We start from the raw sequence: 22,544 nt of genomic DNA, 5'->3' as shown, positions 1-22,544 counted from the left end.
CCACCATTTCGGTCTTTGAATCTCTGCTGTCATAATGTGAACTGGGGGGAGGGGGGGGGGGGGTACTCCCAAAAAACTTGGATAGGGGTGTGCGGCCCGTTTCCCAAAACCCTCACCCTATTTATGACCAAAATCTGCATTTTCCGTAACCTATTTATGACCTGACCAAAAATTTGATACCCTATTTATGACCTGATAGTGTCTGGTCAACTTCAATTCAAAAACCCCTGGAACCCAGCGCGTGACCGGAGCGCGTGACAAGCCGTTGCAGAACGCACACAGTTGCCATAAACATCATGATGAAGAAGTAGCTTTTTGAAAGACAACAACAACAACAACAACAACAAAAACGAATTCAAAACTAGAGTGGAAAAATCGATACCCTATTTATTACCAAAATGGCGGCAAAAGGCTAAAACCGATACCCTATTTATGACCAAGGCCGCTGAGAAACCATACCCTTTGACGCTGCACATACCTATATAGCCCATATAAGGGAGTACACCCCCCCCCCCCCCGGGAATGTGAAAAGCTAGATTTGTCTCCATCTTACCGGAAGCTAAATGAAGAGAAAGAAGAAAAGAATCTACTGATAGCATTGATCCATCGATTACAGGGTTCAGGCTTTTTGACATGGAAGTTCTGCACGATATACTCTCGTAGTTGAGGTCTCACGAACGCGGTAAGTTGAATCTATTGTTTTTGGATAGAAATAGAAAGGATGCACCTCAAATTTGCGTTTGTTGTGTGAGTACTGTGGTTGGAAACTTTCATTTTACATTTCCAAGTAAAAAGGAAAGAGCTACGAGGTGAACAGACGCATTGTTTATGTATCAGTCAATTGAAATTCCGGCCCCCAACCTCTGGGACATAGCAGCCGGGGAATTTAACATTAGCCCGGTGTTAAAACACCGCTAACTTCCCCACCCCCGGGGTTAAGTCGACTGTTAAAAGCCTCGCATAGCGGGGCATCAGTACCGTATTTCAGAATCAAATAAAACAAAAATAAGTTTAGGTTTGTTGATAAAAATCGACATTGTGACGGACTTAACGTTTAGTGTAGTATTATGAGATTTTTCATTAGAATTATTATATTGTCAGCACATTGTAGATCTTGATTTAGTAAGAACCCGCACAGGTGATTCAGCACATATAACGAGCTCACTTCTTACCTCTGTGATTTGATTCGTCCAGGTGTCGCTCGTTCTGTGTGTCCAGTCTTCTCTCATAACGACATAAAACCGTTGCTGTTGTCCTCGCTGCTGGTAACGCTTGCTGTTAAAGCCCCGCTTGATGACCCCGGTGAAACACACATGTTGTTAATTTCCCCGCCCCACGGGGCCAACTTGTTTTTAAATGAGCGTTAAATCCTCGCTATATCCCGGGGGTCGGGGAGCATGGATTTCAATCCACCATAATAATAATGGAAATAGATGGAGGCTGTACAATTTACCACAATGCTTTGCAAACCTAACACAACCAATAGGCACAAAAATTGCCAATATTTTTTGCGCGAAATGTCTCCCTATTACGTTGCGCTATGGTTCCGCAACGTATCCCTAAGGAAGTGTAGGTTTGGCGAGAAATTCTTGAAATGGGTCTATATGGTCTTGTTGCATACTTCAACATTGGCACTTCTGCTGTTTTGAAGCTTTTTAATGCTCTAGGCATTCACCCAGGAAAATTTACAGAAATCGGACGCAAGCAACAGGATCAGGCGAGGCGCCTGTTCACCTGACGCAGGGGAAGAGCTAAGAGAACACAAAAAAGAGAAGAAAAGTACAGTCAACTGTCGCCTTGCGGACACCTCGTTATTACTCACACCTCGCTATTACGGACAGCAGCCAAATCCCCGGCAAAAATAAACTACAGACGTTTGACTGAAATAAATTCCCGCAATTTCGGTCTCTCACTATTAAGGACACTAACTTGCGATCCCGAGAGCGTCCGCAAAAAATGAAGTTGACTGTACTGAGGGGCCTAAGAAAAAGCAAAGATAAAGCAAAGACAAGAGGAAGGAGACAGAGGGCGTGAACTATGACTCTGGATGGTTTTAGACATTTTTAGTCACATATTCCGTATTAACATTCTCGTTGAAGGAAACTTTTAAAGTTTTTATCTCAAAAGTTAGAATTTTGCACAACTGCCAAAACTGTAACATTTATCTTTGTGGGAATTCAATGGCTTTGTCTCATTTTTCCAGTTAAACTTGTGTATATATTTGTGCATACGTTTAATTTTGTTAAAAAAATTAAAGAGGTACAATTTTTATAGTGAAGACACCCTGCAGGAGGTTCAGCCTCACCTGTTGGTTACCATAGTAACATGATTGGTTAACAAGTAGCAAAATAAACTGGCCTTCTGGTGTAGATTTTAGTTGTATAAATTGTATTTCGTTAGAATGCTTGTCAAAAAAGTACTTTTTTTTTTAGGTTTGTATTTCAAATGACTTTCCAACATACCCTGCGAATTTTTTGCCGTATAGTGAGTCACTAATGTGTACTTCCAGGATACAGGGAAAGGAAATATTTCGGCTTAGACATCAATTAGTCATAACAGGTGTAAGTCCTTCGGGGCCTTGAAATTTGAAATAAGGATTTAAGTTTAGTCTGTTGAACAAAGAAACTGGGTCCAGGTACGTTAAAAAGCAAAATATTATGAACAGCCTCAAATAAGTATGTAATGGCACTTAAACCGGAGAACAGGGATTGGAGCGAGAACCTGGTAACAGATGACAAGGTTGTCAACAAAAAGAGCATGGGAAATCGAGATGTCCAAATTGACTTCCTCCCCCTTCACTTTTCCCGCATCCCTTCCCTAGGTACATTCAACTCCCTTTAACGCGGACACCATCGGGACCGCAAGTTAGTGTCCTTAATAGCGAGAGTCCGTTATAGCGGGAATTTATTTCAGTTAAACGTGTGTACCGTATTTTCTCGATTAAACGCCGGCCTCGAAAAAACGCCGTGTCAAAACTGCCGGAGGCGTTTAATCGAGAAAAGACGGTAGTTTAATTTTTGCCGGGGATTTAGCTGGTGTCCGCAAGTCGAGAGTTGACTGTAATCAGACTGTGGCGGAAATTGTTTCAGTTTTGTGTTGGGGAAAGGGTGCTTTATTTTCCCATTTCCAGACCGTTTTTCCTGTTTCAGTAAACAGTGTTTCTGTCATCAAACCGCTGAGAGTCAATTGAATTAACCGGAGTTTAGTGTAACAATATCAATTTCCGCAATGATTTTGTGCCCATTAAACAACAATAGTCCGGAAGGAATATCAACACATCTGCCTTTTCATGTTACATGAAAAGTAAACTTGACTACGGACTAAAACAAATAAATCAACAGCTTTGCTTTCCGGTTAGTTATGAAATCTATTTGATCGTAACTTGAGGACTGTCTAAGACAACTTTAAGCACGGTAAGTTATATAGTAGACAGTGTTTCTTTCAGCAAACCGCTGAGGGTCAACTGAATTAACTGGAGTTCAGTGTAGCAACATCAATTTCCGCAACGATTTTGTGGCCATTAAACAATAAACGTGCGGAAGGAATATCAACACATCTGCCTTTTCATGTCACATGAAAAGTAAACTTGACTACAGATGAAAACAGATAAATCAACAGCAAACAAATTAATCAACAGCATTGCTTTCCGGTTAGTTATGAAATCTATTTCATCGTAACTTGAAAAATGTCTAAGACAACTTTCAGCACGTTAAGTTATTGAAGAAGTATTCTCAGTTAATTTTATTAATTTCAGAAAGCCCTCCGTGCGAAGAGGATATATCCTACTTTAATAGAAAAGTTGTTAAGAGAATGACAGCTTTATTTCGGTTATAAAAAATTACAGTTGAAGATAACATAACATTGACAATTGTTTCGTTTCGTGCAGCTATTTTTATTTTGGCAAAGTTTACTGACCTCTGAGTTCAAGTACTGGCAAAAAATTAAAAGTAGCTTGGGCAAGTTCTAACTTGCTTGTGCTATACGTGATGCCAGCACTGCAGCTTATGAGAATTGTTATGGTCGGCGTCGCTATAATTCAGTTTATATTCAATAAGCCAAAGGCGAGAGGCTTACTTTGTAATTCACTTGAATAGTGAAAGTGACAGTTGACAAAACGGTCGATCAAAACGTTACTTATATAGCTTTGATTTTACTTTACGGTGACAAGAATAACTTTCAGCAGAACAATGCTCGTGTGGCAATTAACCTGTTGCCCTTAGTTGACAGCGATATAAACAAACATTATTCATAGTAAAATACCGTTCTTCGCTAGAACAGAAGTTGAGCACGTGCGGAGCTTGGCGGCATCCTTATCAAAATAACCAAATTAAGTGTACTGTCATCCACGGTCGCTTATAATAAAGTTATGGCTAACATCTGCTTGCCTTCCTTTCTCTTTCTGATCCTAAAAAAAGTCGGACAGACTTTATTAGAATGCTCAGGAACTTATATGTTTAGCTGAAGATAAAGTTCACAAAAGAAAATGTTTCTCACTTTATTTTTTTTTTGCTAGGGCCTCTGATCAACAGTTTTTGAAGTGAAACTTTCTTTAAAAGTGGATAATTAGTTATGTGAGCTTTCAGAAATGGCGAGTCATTTATTTATAAATAATAATAATACTAATAATAATACTACTACTACTACTACTGCTACTACTACTACTAATAATAATAATAATAATAATAATAATAATAATAATAATAATAATAATAAAATATTTAAAAAAATATTTCCGCTTAACATTTATTCGTGATACGTGTTTGCCATTTAGAATCCTGAAGTATTGTTTATGGTAAGGGTCGCAAGTTCACTTTTTCTATTGTACTATAGAAATGAGACTAAATTATACACTTCACGGTCTAACGACGAAGGTCACATTCGTGAATATTTACTTTATGAGGAGTACAGGGGGTTGGAACCCAAACGAGAGAGGAAGAGAAGTCGACTGAGGGAGGAAAAACCTACACAAGAAGCAAAATATGAAAAGTTACGTTGATACGCCTATGTGACAAAGAAATTGGGAGCCTTAACCGATACTTTACAACGGCAAAATAGAGAAAATGAGACTTGAACCACCGAGGAAAAGGAGGGAACTGAAAACACACGGGAGAGGAAGGGGAAAGTTTAATACTTACAAAGAAAAAACAAGGGAGAGGCAGAAGTGAGTGAGTGTCCAGACCGGCAAATGAATCTTACGTGATTCATTCTGATATATAATCTACTCCACATCAGATTAAACTACTCAGTTATCTAATCACAGATCTATTAACTGTTATGATTAAGTGATATTATATTGCGCTGAAAAACCTTCAGTTTCAGCGCTATTTTTATAAGCAGACGTTGTTCAGAATGCCTTGCGCTCTTCCAAATTAAGGCGGGAAAACTTCTCTTCCGGCTTTTATCTCGCGCTTTAGAATGGTCAATACTTTGATTAGTAAAACAGTAAAACTTGCATGATATTATTAATGATGAAATTGTTTTTGTTTTGGGCTTCCAAACAAAAGATAATGTGTTCAAACTTGGGCTGCCTAAAAATGTCACAGGTAAGTTGTCCTTGCCAAGATTTTATTGTTTAATTTATTTTAATTGCGCAAATGCCATCATTGTTTTATTGCCATTATTGTTTTATTCGGAATTGATACACCCTAGCTAATGTATGAGAAATCACGTGGGTTGTCAAACAGGGGTTATAAAACAGCTCGCGTATAGGTCCAAAACAGGGATTGCTCCTTTAGATTTCCCAAGATTGCTTCAAGATGGATCATTGGAAAATATCAGCATTGGTGTTTTTCTTATACTTGGGGAATTGTCCATATGCCGTGAAAGGTAAGCAACAGTACTATAACTTAACTCATTTAATGAAATGCTAGGAACAACGTTCATGTGCGTTCTCCTTTTATTGAAGACATCGAAGTGTTGGAAGTGTTCCGAGACTTTTCGAAACGTAATTAAGATTTCCTTTCCAAGGAAAAGTTAAACATGGATGTCAATTATTCCCCCGCCGCAGGAAGATCCCAAAGTTTCTTGCATTGCTACGAAAACGAAAGAAAAACATAAAACGCAACGAAATTTAGTTCTTTTAACACCATTGCGTCGTCTTTTAGAAGTTCCCATGAAAGAAAAGCTTTTCGTACCATTTATAAAAGGATATGTACAGACATTTCCGGGTTTTACAGCCTGGGATGCCCTTGGAGAATTCCACCCTTTAATTCCATTTGCAAGATCTAACAACATTGATACCGATTTCCGTTATTTGTTTTTGTAGCTTCAATTTTGCAAAGTTAACTTACCTCTTGGTTCAAATATACAAATAAAATTGAAGTTGTGTAGAACAAACGTGTTTTGCAGTTACTTGGCAGCCCAACAGCTCTAGATGCCAGCATCCATTGAAATTGACAACAATGACACGTTTGTAGTTAGCCTATTTGTATAAAAATCAAAACTGTCTACAAGCCGACCAAACTTGCCTACAAGGTTTTTATTTCATTTTATCCTCTTGAAGCACAATTTCAGCACAAGAGCATTCTTTCGGCAGACAATCTTCTCTCCGTCCCGAGTACATTAAATGAATAGCGAATATTTACCAACTACAGGAAATATTTCCTCTTATAGCGTTCTCAAAATAAGGAATGCACACAGCCCTTTCGAATTTGATAGTCTTACCACTAAATATGTCAGCTATGAAGTTCAACAGTTTAAATTAAATAAATTCGGTGAGAATATATCATGTAATTTTGCTAAACGGTTGCAGGATTTTATGGTAAACTAAGAAAGTCTTCTATGAAGTCTTTAATCTATATTGAGTTTTACGTTTCATGTATAGTGTGTAGTGTGGGCGAGAATATTTTTGACATTTGTCAAAAACATTGAATATGTAAACGCTGCTTGGAAAGATTCTCAATCATCATTTGAGAATGGAATAGTCTTCATTGAGATAGTTGTATCTCAACGTTCGTGACTTGTTTATGTAGCCTTAATATCTTTCTAGCAAATTTGCGACCTCTGATCTTAAATAATTAATGGGATTTCCTGCTGGGCTGTTACAAGTTCTTACTTGCAGAAAGGTTTTGTTCTCTTTCGGGTTCATTGTTACACGAGCACCTTGTCAGATTGCAACACAGTATGGTGTCTGATTACTTTCATGTTCTGTAACATGAGAAGAAATCGATTTTGGTTGCTAAGTACTTGTTTTAGTTTTGTACGTGTAGGTGCTCTCTGTGATGCGCCATTTATTCCATTAATTTATTATTTTTTAACTATCTTTCCGTGTGGTGCACCTTTAACTCCCACTAACAGCACCCAACCCCCTTCCATCTATCCTCTCCTTAAACACAATATCTTCAAACCGGATTATCTTTTGAATCCTTAGGTGTCACCATGCAGAGAGGGAGAATAAATTCAACTGAGATACCACAGGTGTGGAACTGCAACAGCGGCTGCGATATACCTGATCACTGTACATTGCCACGTTGCACAAATGTGGTATTCCCTCAGATGTTCAGTGGATCGGGAACGGTAAGTTTTTCACTCTAAGAATGAAAATGAGCTTCATGTTGATTCTGATATACCGTGTCCAACAACTAGAAAGAAATTTGGTGTTTTTTATACAGCAGAAAATCTTGTTTTCCTATAATTTTGATGCTGCGTCGCATGTTACTTCGCAGATTAATGGGGCACATTAAACATTTTTCTCTTGATTCTGACAAGTATAAGTTTGTCTTATCATCGGATGAGAGCTAGAATTGTATGATAAAGGTAAAATTTAGTTGCCACCATTGCTGGGTGACAGTTGTCAATTGAACCTCAAACAAATGAATGAAATATTCTAAAATCCTTTCCTTGTTTCCTACGTGGGCGAGTGATGATAATCTTCGTAACCCGTGTGTGACACGAAGAAAGCATACAAAAAGAAGATGGCATACGATAGAATTGTGATTGTGTACCAGTCATTAGCCTACATTTCCTTGTATGTATTTCCAAACTAAAAAGCTCTAGTAGAATCAAGTTGCTTGGGCTCTTAGTAGGTTACGTAAATCCAAGAAAAAAACAAACAGAAAAAAACAAAACAAAATAAAACAACAACAACAACAAAAAAAAAAGCAAGACAAAAGTGGCATAAAAGAAACTTTTTTCGCTTCCTTCACTGTTTATTACTGGGTTTAGTGGATAGGTATTCCAGTCATCTGTCAGAGGAAGATACGGTTACAATTTGAAATCAGTTGATAGAAAATGAAGAAAACGAGACATTGCCTTTTGAGATGATATCGATAATATTTATGCAAATTTGTAACGCTACGCCGAAGATGTAAACTTTCGCGGCGGCTTTCAAAGTCTGCTCAAAGGCAAGCGAACGGCCACGTTGAGGTTTCCCCGGTTCCTTGCCGAATTCTACCGTAAACGTTGTACGTTTTTAAATAAATAAATGCTTTTTCCGAAGTTTTCATTCGAAAGATTCAAGTACAATCAAGTATAATCTTGCGCAGCGTACTGCTTGCGCAGCGAAGATATTTCAGAAGCGATCGTGTTACATTCCGCGAAAAAGCCGCAATCTTGGGTCAATCTTGTCCACGTGCTCCCGCGTAGAGTCGATCGATCGGAATGCTGCTCTGAATCGAATTTATAAAGCCAAAAATGCCAGCACTGCTTAAATAGAGCCTCCAAAATGCAAAAGAATGTATAATATCTTATTCTGTGGCAAAATTGTAGGTACAAGTATAGGCCTTTACTTTGGGCGACTTAGGGCGATTTAAGGCGACTTAAAGGGACAGTATCACGCTATTTTTAGTAACACATTGAAAATCGGAAAGACGCTATTCGGTTGATAGCAGCCAAGATATAATGACAAAATCCCATAAAAGACTATCCACGGATATTTTCGGCCGTCGATAAAACCAGGAACATGGAACATTCCGGAACTTTCCGGAACATCCCGGAACATACCGGAAAACGAAAAAAAATAATAATAAAAAATTAAGATACAAAAAAAAAAAAAAATGAAATAAAATAAAAATAAAGGAAAAAATGAAAAAAAAAAATAGTACGTGTATATTTATATAAAATGAAATTATATTGTATCCGAAAGAAATTCATATTAGAAGAAGTACGGAGTAGGAGGGACGGTAGGATAAATGGGATGTTGTAACTGACCACACTGAATGAAGGCGCAAGTACTTTCCCGCTATTTGCAGCACGAGTTTATCGTCCGCTGCGCCAGAAATGGATCATTTCCAGCTCGGCTGGAATACGCGAATGAGCACGGAATACCCTCAGGCATTTCTCCATCGTATTTTCTCTTTTCATTTTGCGCGAAATCCCTGTTTCAAAACCAGTTTTTCAGTAAAATGGAAAAGGGCCGGAGTTTTGTAGCTCCAAACCAGCCAAAGTAGTGTATTTTCTTTAGCCGTAAATGACAGTTCGAACACAGAGACATTCGGGCGTCTTTTACTGACAAATAATAATGGATACACCTACATCTTGCCAGCGGGGGTAGCGCGCTTCTTGAAACTCTTGCCGAATTTCAGAACAAAATATGTGATTTTTCTTAACTTATTTCGGACACGACCTTCTTGTCGATTGCATACCATCCAAATTTTCCAAATGATCAAAGACGTATATTAATATGTCAAACATGTGAGTAGGACTTCGTTAGACCTTCCAACTCCATTTTACTCGTGAAAACTATAACGAATTCCAGCCAGCCTCACCCTATTCAGCAAAAAGTGGTTAAAATCTATGCACTACTACACACTAAAATGGCCTCCGCGGTCAAAAGCGCCCTTAAATTTAAACAGGACTTATCCGTGTTAATCACAAATTTATAGAAGACGTTGTTTTTATGTGCGTCATGCATGAAAAGTTTTAATATCTTCCTTTCAATTCACCATGAGGGTCGTTTTTCATAACGAAGGTATTACGTATTAGGGATTAATTTAAATATAAAAGCGCTGACTCGGAGATATTAAGCTTAAAGGATTGTTAAACACTTTAAAACATCTCTCCTAATGAAGACCTTACCTAATAATATATATATATATATATATTGCGAAATTTCACTCTGTATGCAAGCGTCGTCTTTAAGTCAACATTTAATTTCAATCATGTAAGTTTTAGTGGGTGGCTCCCTAAGTTCCACATAACCCAAATTGCGCCTCCATTCAGTGTGGTCAGTTACAACACCCTACTAATACACTAATTTTTTTTTTCGTTTTCCGGGATGTTCCGGGATGTTCCGGAATGTTCTATGTTCCTGGTTTTATCGACGGCCGATAGAGAGGGGTTCAAATTTGAAAACGTCTGGCGGACGTTTTTAAATTTAGCTGTTGTAACGCACTAAAAATCGCCGGTTGTACTATATTTTGGTTCAACCTTTCGTCTTAGAATCACTATTAATATTTCTTTAAATTAGCGATTGAGAAATTAATTAACACAGTGTTCAAAGTTTAAATTCGGTGAATTTTGGCCAAAAGTCATGATATCTCCTGCAATTGGAGAACGAAACAATAGGTCAACGGTTGGGAACAATTGATCCCCGACAGAAAACAATGGGAGCTACTGTACTAGGGGACCAATGAAAATAGAGGTCTGGAAGAGGTACTGTACTATCCGAGATCTCCCATGATACTGCCCCTTTAAGCAAAACGCACAGTTAAATTAAAGCGATTTTAAGCGACTTAAGGCGATTTTAGGCGACTTAAGGCGATTTTGGGTGACCTAGGAGAATTTTACACAAGATGCAGTGAGTAAGCTAGACTGTTGTCCATGTATAGTTAGGCCTATTAATATACCACAGTGGACATATACAATTAATTTGACTTCTTTAGGTCCCACATGGATATGGAACCCTTAACCTTAAAGGCAAACAGGATGTTCTTGCCTGTGAATGATTTATTGTAATCCACCCATCAGGGAACCAAGCCTTAAAATGCATATAGCTATTAAGATAACTGAGGAATTACCCAGGCTTCATCATCACAAATATTTCAAGTCCTTAGTACAGACACCCCAGTTCAGGCCCAGAAAGGCCTTCAATATGACCTTAACTAACAAGCATAGACTTGAACAAGATGTGTCCAAGAAAGGAAATAAAATATTGCCTGGATTGTTATGATGCAAGCATTATGTATCAGGAAACTCCATGGGTGATCATCCCCGAAAAAAATTGACATGATGCACATTTTGACTCCATTGCTTAATTCATACCTGCTTTTAAACACATGTGTTAATACCGTATTTATTCGATTAACCACCCTGGGCACTTAATTTTGGGACCATGAGGGTCTCCCAACATTTTCAGCAAGCCAGGGAATTTTTAGAGAATAACAAGACAAGGGATAACGGGGGCTGACAAGTTTATTTCGCTTGAACACTAAAGACACAAAAAGTGCAAAATCTAACATAAAAAATATAAAAGTTCTTTGAGTATCGTATCTAAAAGCAATTTTGGAACACAACTGACACTGATCTTACTTCGTGCTGGGCTAGTACAGAAATGTATTTTGTTGGGAGGGGGCGGGGTGGGCTCTTATTTGAGGGCAGGCTCTCATTCCAGTTTGGGCTTTAAGGGTTGGCGCTTAATCGAAGTGGGTGCTTATTTGTAGGTAAGCAGTTTATCGCATAAATATGGCAAACTGCCAAGAAGGCCTCTTGGAGTGCAAGAGTATTGGAGCCATGCCAGTGAAAGAATATTCTTGTACCATTAATTTAGGGTTTCTGTTAAAATGTGTAACTACCTGGTCTTTTACTTTTAGAAAGGGTCCTCCAACCCCAGCTTTTAAGTTCTCACATTTGTATTGGGGGATGGTTGATGGAATTATATATAATATTACGACCATCAGTTGAGTCACTGACAGAGATCAGTAACCCAATGAACACACTATTATGGACAACAAATTCATATTTGTTTTTATTGAAATGGGGAAGTTTATCCTCTGGGGGAAATTTGAGCTTTTTATAATCTAAGCGATTTTTAAAAGATCGGCAGGGGCTAATGGGGGGGGGGGGGGGGCTCCCATATAAAAATGAAAGGGATAAACTCGAAAAGTTTGAAAAGAAGCCCTAAAAGGTATCAGAATTCTGTTTTGTGGGCATGGTCGGAACAAATTTTTTTTTATAATTTTATTTAAGAACTATCAAATCAGTTGATTGACATTTGCTGCCTGTCATATTTTTTGGCTCATTACCCTAAAAGCTACCACAATGTATCTGATAAGGGAGTATCAAACCACAAATATTAACCCCTAAAAGGTATGGCAATCACCCCCGTCAATTTCATATGAGATTGCCCCCTCCCCCTGCCGTGGGTATTTAAGGCGACTTTAGGCGACTTAAGACGACTTTAGGTAACTTTAAGCAAGTTAAGGCGACTTAAGGTCCCAGAGTAGGCCTAAGTATGTAAACATTTGCGATTTGGAATCCAGTGATATTACTGTTGCACATGTCGAGTCCCATTCTCCATAAAAACTAAACTCTTGAACTAAGATTTTTCCTTACGTTTTCCTTTTTATGCAACACAATAACCACATTAAATTGAGACGGAAATCATCTTATATTAACACAGGAGATCTTCAGTGAAGACTATTAGAGTCTAAGTTATATATAAGATGAAAGGTCGTCTTAAATATTGTCTTTAAATCATCTTCATTTGAGAGGCGCTTATCTTAATCAACATTGAGGCAATTTACTTTAAGAAAGAGCAATTTTAATTACATTTATCTGAGTCGATGGTGTTCTTACTTTAAGAAGTTTTTTGGTCTTGTGGAAATTCTAAGACGCCTAAGCAGGTTATAAGATACTGCAATCCTGCATAAGATGGAATACGCCTTAAGCTTGAATTAGGTATGCTTAACAATTGATGTGTGTTTCACAAAAATGCCATTACCACAACCTCTTCTATAGAGAAAATCGCCGGCTCAATGCATTCCTTTTGGAAAAACCAAATGATCATAAAATGAAAACAGTTCCCTCAAAAATTCTCTTCTCTCACCAGGCCGGGATCCAATTCTGACAATTCTGTAAAACCATTTTAGTTCTCGGTGAAAAAACGTTTAACTTGCTTGATGAATTGCCTTGGGAGAAATAAAAAATTCCAACAAAAAAGGGATCCAAAATTTATTTCAGGAGTCGTTTCCTTAACTTTCCTGATTGGTTCATTTTAAAAAAAAAATGCAGACCTAGTAGGAAACTGTCAATTGCTGGAGGTCTCTTCTGATTGGTTGATTTCTATCCAAACTCTGCAGTCTCGGAGTCTGGAGCTTTGATCCATCGCAAACTCTCACTTTGTTTAAAGCCGTTTTATATATATTCTTCAAGCAGCGGAGAGTGGAGAATTAACAAGAATTTCGAGACAACAACTTCAATATTCAAATGAGAAGACATCTGGACAACAAATACGGTCTAAATCCCCGGCCAAACGTTCGTAACTTACACGAATTCAACAGCATCAACTAGACAGAACTACAGAAGAATGAAAATGGACATGCATGAGGAAATTACTGTCGCTTTCTAAACCGACTGTTTTTGAAAACCAAAGATGAGTCCAACAATTCTGCTGCGTCACCGGTGAGAGAAATGAGTGTAGACACAATTCAGACAATCTGCAATGCAAGGTTCACAATTAACGGGACTTTTAAGACCAACAAAACGGTATTTAAAATGCCGCGGCCCGGCCTCTGTTTTCCTGAAAATTTACGGTCTGCTCATTTGCATAAGTTGTGTCATTTTAGATTTAGTGTAATAAAGTACTATGGATTGAAATTTGTTGTGTTTTCATTGCTGCATATATCATGTTCAAGCTTAACGGTATTAAACGCTACCTGTTTTTGAATGTAGGCTTAATAGTGACCGTTGCAGTTAGATTGAAGATTTTTACCTTGCTTCGAAACTTAAATCGAGATTGTAAAACATCGACAATAAGATTGTTCAAGTCTTGAGTTAAGATAAAAATATAAGTTACCACAGCACTTTGGATCTAAGAAAAACTCATCTTAATCTAAGACGACATCGTCGTATAAATAAGATGAAAGTTATCTTATCATCAGATAAATCGTTTTTAAATGAGATTTACGCGCTGTGTTACCACAGCACCAGAATTAAGTTGAAAAAACAACTTAAAATAAGATTATAGTTTTTACGGAGTTGTGAAATCTTTCGAGTGTTCACTTGAAGAAATTGTGAAGCAAACCCCACTCAAAGTCCGATATTTGCCATATTTGTAGAGTATTCAGGTGAGATGTTATCATCTTCGATTCCACTGTCGGTTCGCATCGAATCTCAAATGAAGTTCGTCGAAACAAGTTTTCAGCGCTTGCTGCTCTTCTTTTGACATCATAGCGAGAATTGAGTTAAAAAAAACCTGTTTATTTCCATGTTCAATCTTTTAAATGTACGTTAACAGTTCAATGATGCGAAACTTTGGCTGTGAAAATCGAGTAAACTGGCCGACGTGGCGGCCATCTTTTAAAATATTATTGTTCGAGTGGAAATGGATTCTGATTGGTTTACGAGAATTTATCGATCGATTTTGACAGAACAATTTTGCTCCAAAATCGAGATCTGGCGTGCAAAATAGGGTTGTAGTCTCTCCTTGAGCCCGCAATGAGAGTCTTGAGATTTTGGAAAGAGGTGGAGGAGGGCAGGGGAGGGGGAAAATTAATTTATAACCTCCACATGATTTGTATTGTTCCTTAATTTGTGAAATCCAAACAAATGAATCATCTTTATTTGTAAGACGTTACTCTCCTGCTCATGTTTTCGTACTCTTTTACCTTTAATCTTTCAGGTTCGTGTTTTTGTGTCACTGAGCCATGAGGATTCTTCTATTGTTCATTCACCGTCAGCCTATTGGGCAACCGAGATAAATACTTCAGGATTTCAGCTATGTCAGCGTGCAACAGGCTCCACAAATGGCACAGGAATCATCAACTGGGTAGCCTTCCAAGACAAACCAGGAATATCACATGGAAGTGTAACTTTCAGTGAAATATGGACAACAGAAACCAAGTGTGATAAAGTCACCTTTTCTCAGGTTAGACAATAGAAGTGACATTAGAGCTAACGATATATTAACTCTTCAATTTTCACGTTGCCCGTTTGATGCTTAAAACCAACAGGTTCACCTGCCCTGCCCAGTTAGATCAAGTACAAATGGTGTTCCGTTGCGTGTCAAGTCTTGCCATTTTGAATTTCCCTGCCATTTTACCTTTTAGATCAGCCAACAACCAAGAAGAAACAGCTATCGAATCTTAAAGAACTATTTTTTCACGGGGAATGCCAGCAGCGAACCTTCCTCAGCAGTTCTCTTGTGTGCATGCTCAGTGTCTTCCCATTTTAGTGCGCACTAAACAACAATGCTGATTATCTCTTCAGCTCAGCTCAGTACGTTATTTGATGGCAATAGATATCACTTGAATGGTGAAATCCTTCCGCAGACTCTCCAAACTGGGACTTGATTTCAAAGATTAAGGAAAGCAGCACCGAGAAAAATACAAAACAATAATTGAAAGTGAGATTATAATGCAGCTTAGTAAACAGAACTACAGGAGAACGCTGATAAAGAGAGGTTATAAGCATTTCCACCCAGCACAAACTCAAAGGGTAGAACCACCCTTAGGCCATTCATATATAAAACTATGGAGAACTTCGTCTGATCCGTAGACTCAAAAGCTAGAACCACCGTGCGCCGCTTATACTCAAGGGTCAGAATGAACTTCAACAGCGTAGTGTCAATCACTTCAAGTACTCAAGGCTATTTTTTATGAACTGCTTTTCCATGACTATATCTCAACATCACTTAAATTTGTTGATACTCTTAATCAATTACGAAAACAGTTGGAAAAAGATTATGGACCTATAGAACGAATTTGTCGCATTTAACCGAAGCTAATTATGTTATTTGTTTTAACGATAATTGAAATAGCCATAATTAACTTTCTCCAGAAATAAACCCTGATTTGCGTTTCAATATTGAAAGAAGTGTTTTTTAAAAGATTACCAAGGATTGATCTGTAAGACGGATTTTTATGCTTTGATGATCTGCTTTGAGGTCATTGACAAATCTGTCTGATCATTGTTGTTTTTCTAAGCTTCTCAGTGTTTTTAGAATTAAGCTAAAGTTCTCAATACTTATTGAGTGACCTTAAAGTAATATGGTTATTAAATCAAAATACGGTATATTTTGTTTGGCTTTTCAATTTTTCGTTGCTTTAAATCAACTTCTGGCCAGCATAGCTTTAATTTCCTGCAGTTTGTTTCATTGATCCAAGTATTGTGGTGTGTGTTGGATGAATGTTTACTCGGTCAAAGGTTTTAAGGTTAGATACACGCACTTTAGTCTTGGCATGCTTTATTGAAGGAGTACATGACAAGTCTCTTTTAGGACAAAGGGGGAGGGGGCGTAGGAGTTTTATTTGTTTTGTTTTACATTTGACTACGTCCCCACCCTTCCCCACTTTTCCTTTTTTATTTTATTTTTATTTGTTCATTTTTCTTCCCGAGAACTACGGCCAAAGCAATCCTTTATCGGGTTAATTTTTTTGTGAGAAGGTTCTTCACTGCATGTTCTGAATTCGCGTTCGACTTCTCCACTCTCCTGGGGATATTTTGCACTATTTCTAGCTGTTTGATTCTCCACTTCCTGGCAACTTCCTCCTCTTATGCTTCCACAATTTTTTGCAGTCTTGTGTCTGAGCCAGGCAGCGAAGATATCACACTTTCGGCACGCGCAATCATTTCCTTGTCATAGATTGCCGACTGGAACATTTGAATTCGAGCTAGCAGTCCCGGGATCGCATCGGCTATGACATCTTCTTTCCGAGAACACGATTAATTTCCTTGAAGTGGAATCTTTTTAGTCGCATTCTGAATCGCTGTCTCTATTGCAGAACTTGATCCAGTGTGTGACTACTCTCATGCGGTACCAGGGCCTTGCGGTCCGTTTCCAAAACGATTGACTTCACCACGATGTATTCCCATCATTCCTCGCACGCCTCTGTGAAAGGTAGAGCTTCCTTGTGTATCTGCGCGTATTTGGTTTCGGTGGGCAGCATCGCTCTGAGATGTACGATACTGGTCTCGATCCAGGTGTTAACTGGTTGGAGCTGAAGAATGACCTTGATTAAGACTTGTTCAGGTCATATGAGGCTAGTACCGCGACTTGTGCAAGGTCGGCTTTGGTTTGCTTGAACGCGCTCTGCTGGTCACTTCTTCAGATTCACTGGTTCCCTTTCGGAAGCAGTTCTCTGATGCTCTTCGTCTTGTCAGCAAGATGTTCTGAAGAGCTTTCTTAATTGGTTTATCATGCCAAGAAATGTATTCCCTTTTGCCGAATTCTGTGTTGGCAGTGGGTCTGCAATTGTTTGAAACTTTACAGTATCATCCTCGATGGCACTGGAGGTTTTTGACGTGACCGGGTTAGCGCTGAACTTGCACATGGTGGAGAGTCACGCCGACTTCTAACGACGCATAAGAGCAGCTTCTAGCCTGTTATTGTGTTCCTCGCGGTTTCTCACGTGGAGCAAAGCGTTATATATATTGTATTTGTCGCCAGTTATTCCCTCCAGCATCTGACTCTTGTTGGAACGTCTCTGAACCAGAACTGATGCCAAATTAGGATTAGACATTCAAGCAGAAACGTCCCAATGTAGTGAGAAACGTTGTTAATGGTCTTGATTTCCTGGCTAGCTTGTCCTGGAGGCCACACCTCCATCGAAATCTCTGCTTCCCCTTCCCCCTTCCCTCCACTTTTCTTGTTCCAGGGTATAAACTTTGTAGTAAATGAAACTTCACCTTTCAGAAACAATTGAATATCTTTTAACTAATAGTCACTGAGTATGATTTCAGTCATCATTTGCCTGATGCAGTGTTCAAACACTTGCTTTGCAGAGCTTTGGTGGAAGACCTACTGTGTTTGTCACCGCTAAATACTCTCGCAGTACAAAACCGAATGATGCCGTCTATGTTTGGTTGGAAAATCTAGAAAGTCGGGGATTTGAAGTCTGTATACGAGAATTCTTACCTTTTGACGGAAAACACCAGGATACAATTGTGGTAAGCCACTAAGTGTTAAAAATAAGTTAAAGGTGACTCAACTAAGTTTAAAGTTCGTGAAAATGATTACTGATCGAAGGCCTTTTAGTCAATGATGCTTTCGTTGTTTAAACCGTATAATCAAATGCTAGGAGAAATAAATCTCGTAAAAAAATTTAAACCAAAGCGCTTACTTCAGTGCAGCACAAAATGCCTTTAAAGGGAAAGCTGCTTTGGCTAGGCGTTAAAGCCGGATAGTCTGTTTGTATTCCCTGTTCATCAAACACGACTACACTATCTCTATGAAAAACATTGTTAGACGCATCCGCGTGAGTTGCAAGTACTCAATATCGGTCCTTTTACCAATTGTCGTGCTATGATTTGAGGACATGGAATGATTTTATCTAGTGCCAATGGTTTTATCACGTGTCAAGATCCTGCGGTCCTTCCCGTGCTTCTTGTGGTGTGTAACATGTTGCTCGTTTACACGCGGTTAACAAAAGTGGCTGTAAGAATAGTTATGTTTTATATAGAATTAAAGCAGAACGCAACCCGCTTCTCTCACTACCACCCTGTATTTGGCGGTAACATCAAAAAGAATTTTTAATTTTAATTTCCCTTTGATGGAAAGACCAGTAATAATTGAATTTTTTTTTCTATAGGACTGGTTCGCTTTCCTCGGCAATGGCTCTCATCTTAATTTTACGATCACTGAAGAAGCGGTTTTTCCCAACAAAGGCAAACCCTTAGCTAACGACAACTATGGATTCTGTCAGGTAAGTGACAGCTGTCAGTCACCTCGGTCTATTATGAAGCAAATGAGAGCTTGCCTTTTTGTTATACTAAGATAATATACCTCACTCAAAGTGAAATTACCATCTGTGGTTCATATTTATATTCTCTTAATACTATCAATACATTGCTCAGCAGGCAAGAATTGAGAATAAACAAAAAACATTACCTCAAAATATTCCTTTGCAAAGCACTATGAAAATGTAAAGCTCTTTTAAGTTAATTATTAAAAAATTAATAAAACAAATATGAATAAATAGATAAATAAATAAATGTAAAAATAAACATATAGTTACAACAACAACAACAACAACAACAATGACAAGACTTTATTACCCGAATTAAAAAGTTATTAATACATTTAGTTGATTTGGAAATGTTAAAGTGCACCTAACAGTAGATCTTTTTATTCGACGAAATAAATCTACTTTCTTTCTAAAGTGTTCCAGCGAAAAAATTTTTTGATTTGGTTGAATCCTCGATTTTTGGTGCTTCAGCGAAGGTTTGAAAATCTCGCCATTTTTGTTGCGCGGCCGTGTTTTGGCGGGGAATGGATCGAGCTGCTGTGACGTCACGCCAGGGACGCAGGATCTTTCGCTTTCCAGTCTTTCTACTCATGTTTTGCAATTACATCAGTGATTACATGACCTAATATGCCTCCCCGATGTGTTGTTGGAGGCTGTGGTAACGTACCAAATCTAGAAAAGGGGATAGGTCTCCATTTACTACCATAGTATGGTGACGATCGTACCGTTGCCTTGAAGAGACGGAAACGATGGGTGGATTTTGCAAAACTCAAGCGAGCGAAGTGGGAACCGACGGAATATTCTCACATTTGCTCGGCTCATTTTGAGGAGGACTGTTTCACAAGACAGTTCCACAATTTACTTGGCCAAGTAAAACCATTCTGGCCACATTTAATAACAGATGAGATGGGATTCACTGTCTGGCCAAAAATTCATGCCGTTGGAGCCCCAGTCGATGTGCCTCAGTCTGACCGAAACAATAGGAAGGTGAGAAAATCTTCGATTCTTTGTATATTATCCAATGTTGTGAAACCAATTTCTTCCCTTTATTCGATCCTTTCGTCTTACTTTCGTTTCTATAGGTCTTAAAACACTTGTAGTGTTTAGAAAAAGATGTATTGCTGATGCACTGTATATAAAAAGACGTTTTTAAGCTTCAAAACATTCAGAGGAAATGTCGCTGCGGGCGAATTTTTCGAAAGCGCTTAAAGACTTCATAAATTTGAAAAATTATTTTGACTTCAATTCGCTTGGCAGAATAAAAAGAAAGCATCCAGCAATTAACTAAATTGTTCTAGTATACAGATCAAACAGTGTTAGCGAAGTAGAATCGGAATTATAAAAGAAATCGCCGAGCGCGCTGTTTGTATCCGCGCCTCGCTAAGGCAAAATTAATTCACAACAAACAGAATCGAATTATCACACTCGAAAATTCATATCTCTGCGAATTCGTGTTCAAATGGTTTCATTTTGGTCTCTTTCGAAAGCTTTAGACATGTACTGGATAGAAAAAGGAATATTCCTGATGCGATGTATAAAAGAAAGCTGATTTTAACCTTGTAAACACGAGAGGAAATGACACAACGGGTGAATTTTTCGAAAGCGCTCAAGACTTCGTAACTTTGAAGTATTACTTTGACTTCAATTTCTTTCGCCGAGTAAAAAGAAATCACCCAGTAAATAACTTCACTGTTCTAGTATACAGATCAAACAGTCTTAGCGAAGTAGAATCGAAATTGTAAAAGAAATCGCAGAGCGCGCTGTTTGTGTCCGTCCCTCGCGAACGCAAAATTAATTCACAACAAACAGAACTATCACACTCGAGAATTCATATCTGCGAATTCCTGTCCAAATGGTTCATTTTGATCTCTTTCGAAAGCTTAACAATTGTAGTATTTAGAGAAGGATGTATTGCTGGTGCGCAGTATGAGGTGTTTTGTATCTGGCTGTCTATTCCGGGTCGGCACGCGGCTCATCCGTATTAAAACAGGTCTTGTTTGAGGTCGCTGTTATCAAATGGGTTTGCGCTTGCTGAAGCTTCTTGTCGATAATCGTCCATTTCGATTTCGGAGATGTAAATCATTTTGGAGTCATCCGAATCTTCTAAATCCTCCTCGATCTCGTCAGACTCCTCGGGCTCCTTGGACTCTTCTGATAACCGTAAAGAAGAAGACAAACACATTCTGAAACGGACTATGTGGAGTAAATCGCAAAGAAATAAACCGAAAAATAGACGCATTCGATATCGTGTGGTCCCTGGGGTGACGTCACAACCATCCTCGTCCCAGGCTTCCTAAAACACGGTGGTGCAACAACACAGTCCCAACTTCAAAAGCGCATAGAAAATCGAGGATTCAACCAATTCAAAAAATTTTTTCGCTGGAACAGTTTAGAAAGAAAGTACATTTATTTCGCCGAATAAAAAGATCTGCTATTAGGTGCACTTTAAGGGCTTACCAGCTCCCTGGAATAACTAAGAAGCTAAAAATGTCAGGGAGCTGGTTTAAATAACGTAAATTAAATATTTACAGCGCTGGTTTGGCAAAATTTCCTGAATAAACTTTCTTTCCTTACACTGCACGAAAAAAACGCCTTTGCGCACATCAAATGTGTGGTCAAAGACTGTCAAAGGCCGCCTTTGATTACCTTTGATTCGAATCACAGGTGACAAAGGCTGCATTTGATTCACGGTGGAGTCAAATTTGATTCGAATCAAAGATATCACATATTTGATCCACCTTTGATGCGCGTCATAGGCGGAGTCAAAGTTGTTTGATTTCAATTTGACGCGCGTCAAAGGAAGGGTCAAATTTAAAGTTGTTAATACATTTGAACTCACTCATGATTCGAGTCAAAGGTATATACAAAGGCGTCACATATTTGATGCGCATCAAATGTGTTGTCAAAAATGTTTTTATATTTGACCTCATCTTTGATACGGATAAAAAAAAAGAGCAAATCCAATTTTTTGTGCAGTGTTATGATTGTTTGACTTACTTCACCGTTAGATAAGATTAATTAGAACTTGCGTATTGACTTATCAATCTAATTTTTTTGTGTGTATTAATTGATCTACCGTTTTCAGGAAGTGCCTTTTAACACCACGTTCTATGCGTCGCCAGTGGTCCTTGTTTCCGTTCACCACCAATATGACCGTCAAGCGAAAAGCTTCCTTCCTCCAGAAAACAACATCATCACGGCCTGGGTGGAGGTATGATATTACAAGCTGTCCTATTTTTGCTTTATAAGACGGGATTTTGCTCCGTGAGAAGGGACCCTGGGAAAAGAATAAGAACGCGCTTTGTTCCAAATGGGGTTCAACGAATGCACAAGACAAGTAAAACAATCCTCCTGTGAGAAAGGACCCTGAGAAAGAATCAGAACGCACTTTGCTTCAAATGGGATTAAACGGATGAACTAGACAAGTTGAACAATCCTCCTTCGAGAGGGGAACCTGAGAAAGGAAACAAAACGCACTTTGTTCCCAATCGAGAATACTAAGAAAACAATTGAAACGCACTTCGTTCTAAATGGGGTTGGAGGGCTGAACTAGAAAAGTGAAACAATCCTCCTTTGGGAAGGGACCCTAAGAAAAGAATCAGGACGCACTTTGTTCTAAATTCGGTTGAAAAGCTGAACTAGACAAATGAAACTATTCTCGTTTGGGAAGGGACCCTGAGAAAAAAATCAGAACGCACTTTGTTT

At 38.5% G+C, this 22,544-nt stretch overlaps 2 protein-coding genes across 3 annotated transcripts in view; both read left to right on the top strand.

Annotated features, from left to right (window-relative positions):
• Positions 1–22,544, top strand: part of LOC146453603 (uncharacterized) — a 73,452-nt gene that overhangs the window by 33,337 nt on the left and 17,571 nt on the right. The gene's annotated exons all lie outside the window — the stretch shown is intronic.
• The window catches only part of LOC146453604 (uncharacterized), a 30,513-nt gene continuing 15,289 nt past the window's right edge, over positions 7,321–22,544 (top strand). Inside the window, exons 1-5 of one of the 2 annotated variants that reach the window (XM_085096431.1) lie at positions 7,321–7,515; positions 14,777–15,022; positions 17,878–18,042; positions 18,684–18,801; positions 21,929–22,050. In XM_085096431.1, coding sequence (XP_084952557.1) covers positions 7,378–7,515; positions 14,777–15,022; positions 17,878–18,042; positions 18,684–18,801; positions 21,929–22,050 — 789 coding nt within the window. In that variant the 5' untranslated portion in view covers positions 7,321–7,377. Of the gene's footprint in view, positions 7,516–14,776; positions 15,023–17,877; positions 18,043–18,683; positions 18,802–21,924; positions 22,051–22,544 lie in introns of both variants that reach the window. The other variant, XM_085096430.1, reaches the window with a different exon arrangement.

Source organism: Pavona decussata, unplaced genomic scaffold (genome assembly GCF_977016875.1).
Source record: "Pavona decussata unplaced genomic scaffold, jaPavDecu1.1 SCAFFOLD_329, whole genome shotgun sequence".
NCBI lineage: Eukaryota > Metazoa > Cnidaria > Anthozoa > Scleractinia > Agariciidae > Pavona > Pavona decussata.
The sequence above is the reverse complement of the archived record's forward strand: the minus strand, read 5'-3'. Positions and strand labels throughout refer to the sequence as shown.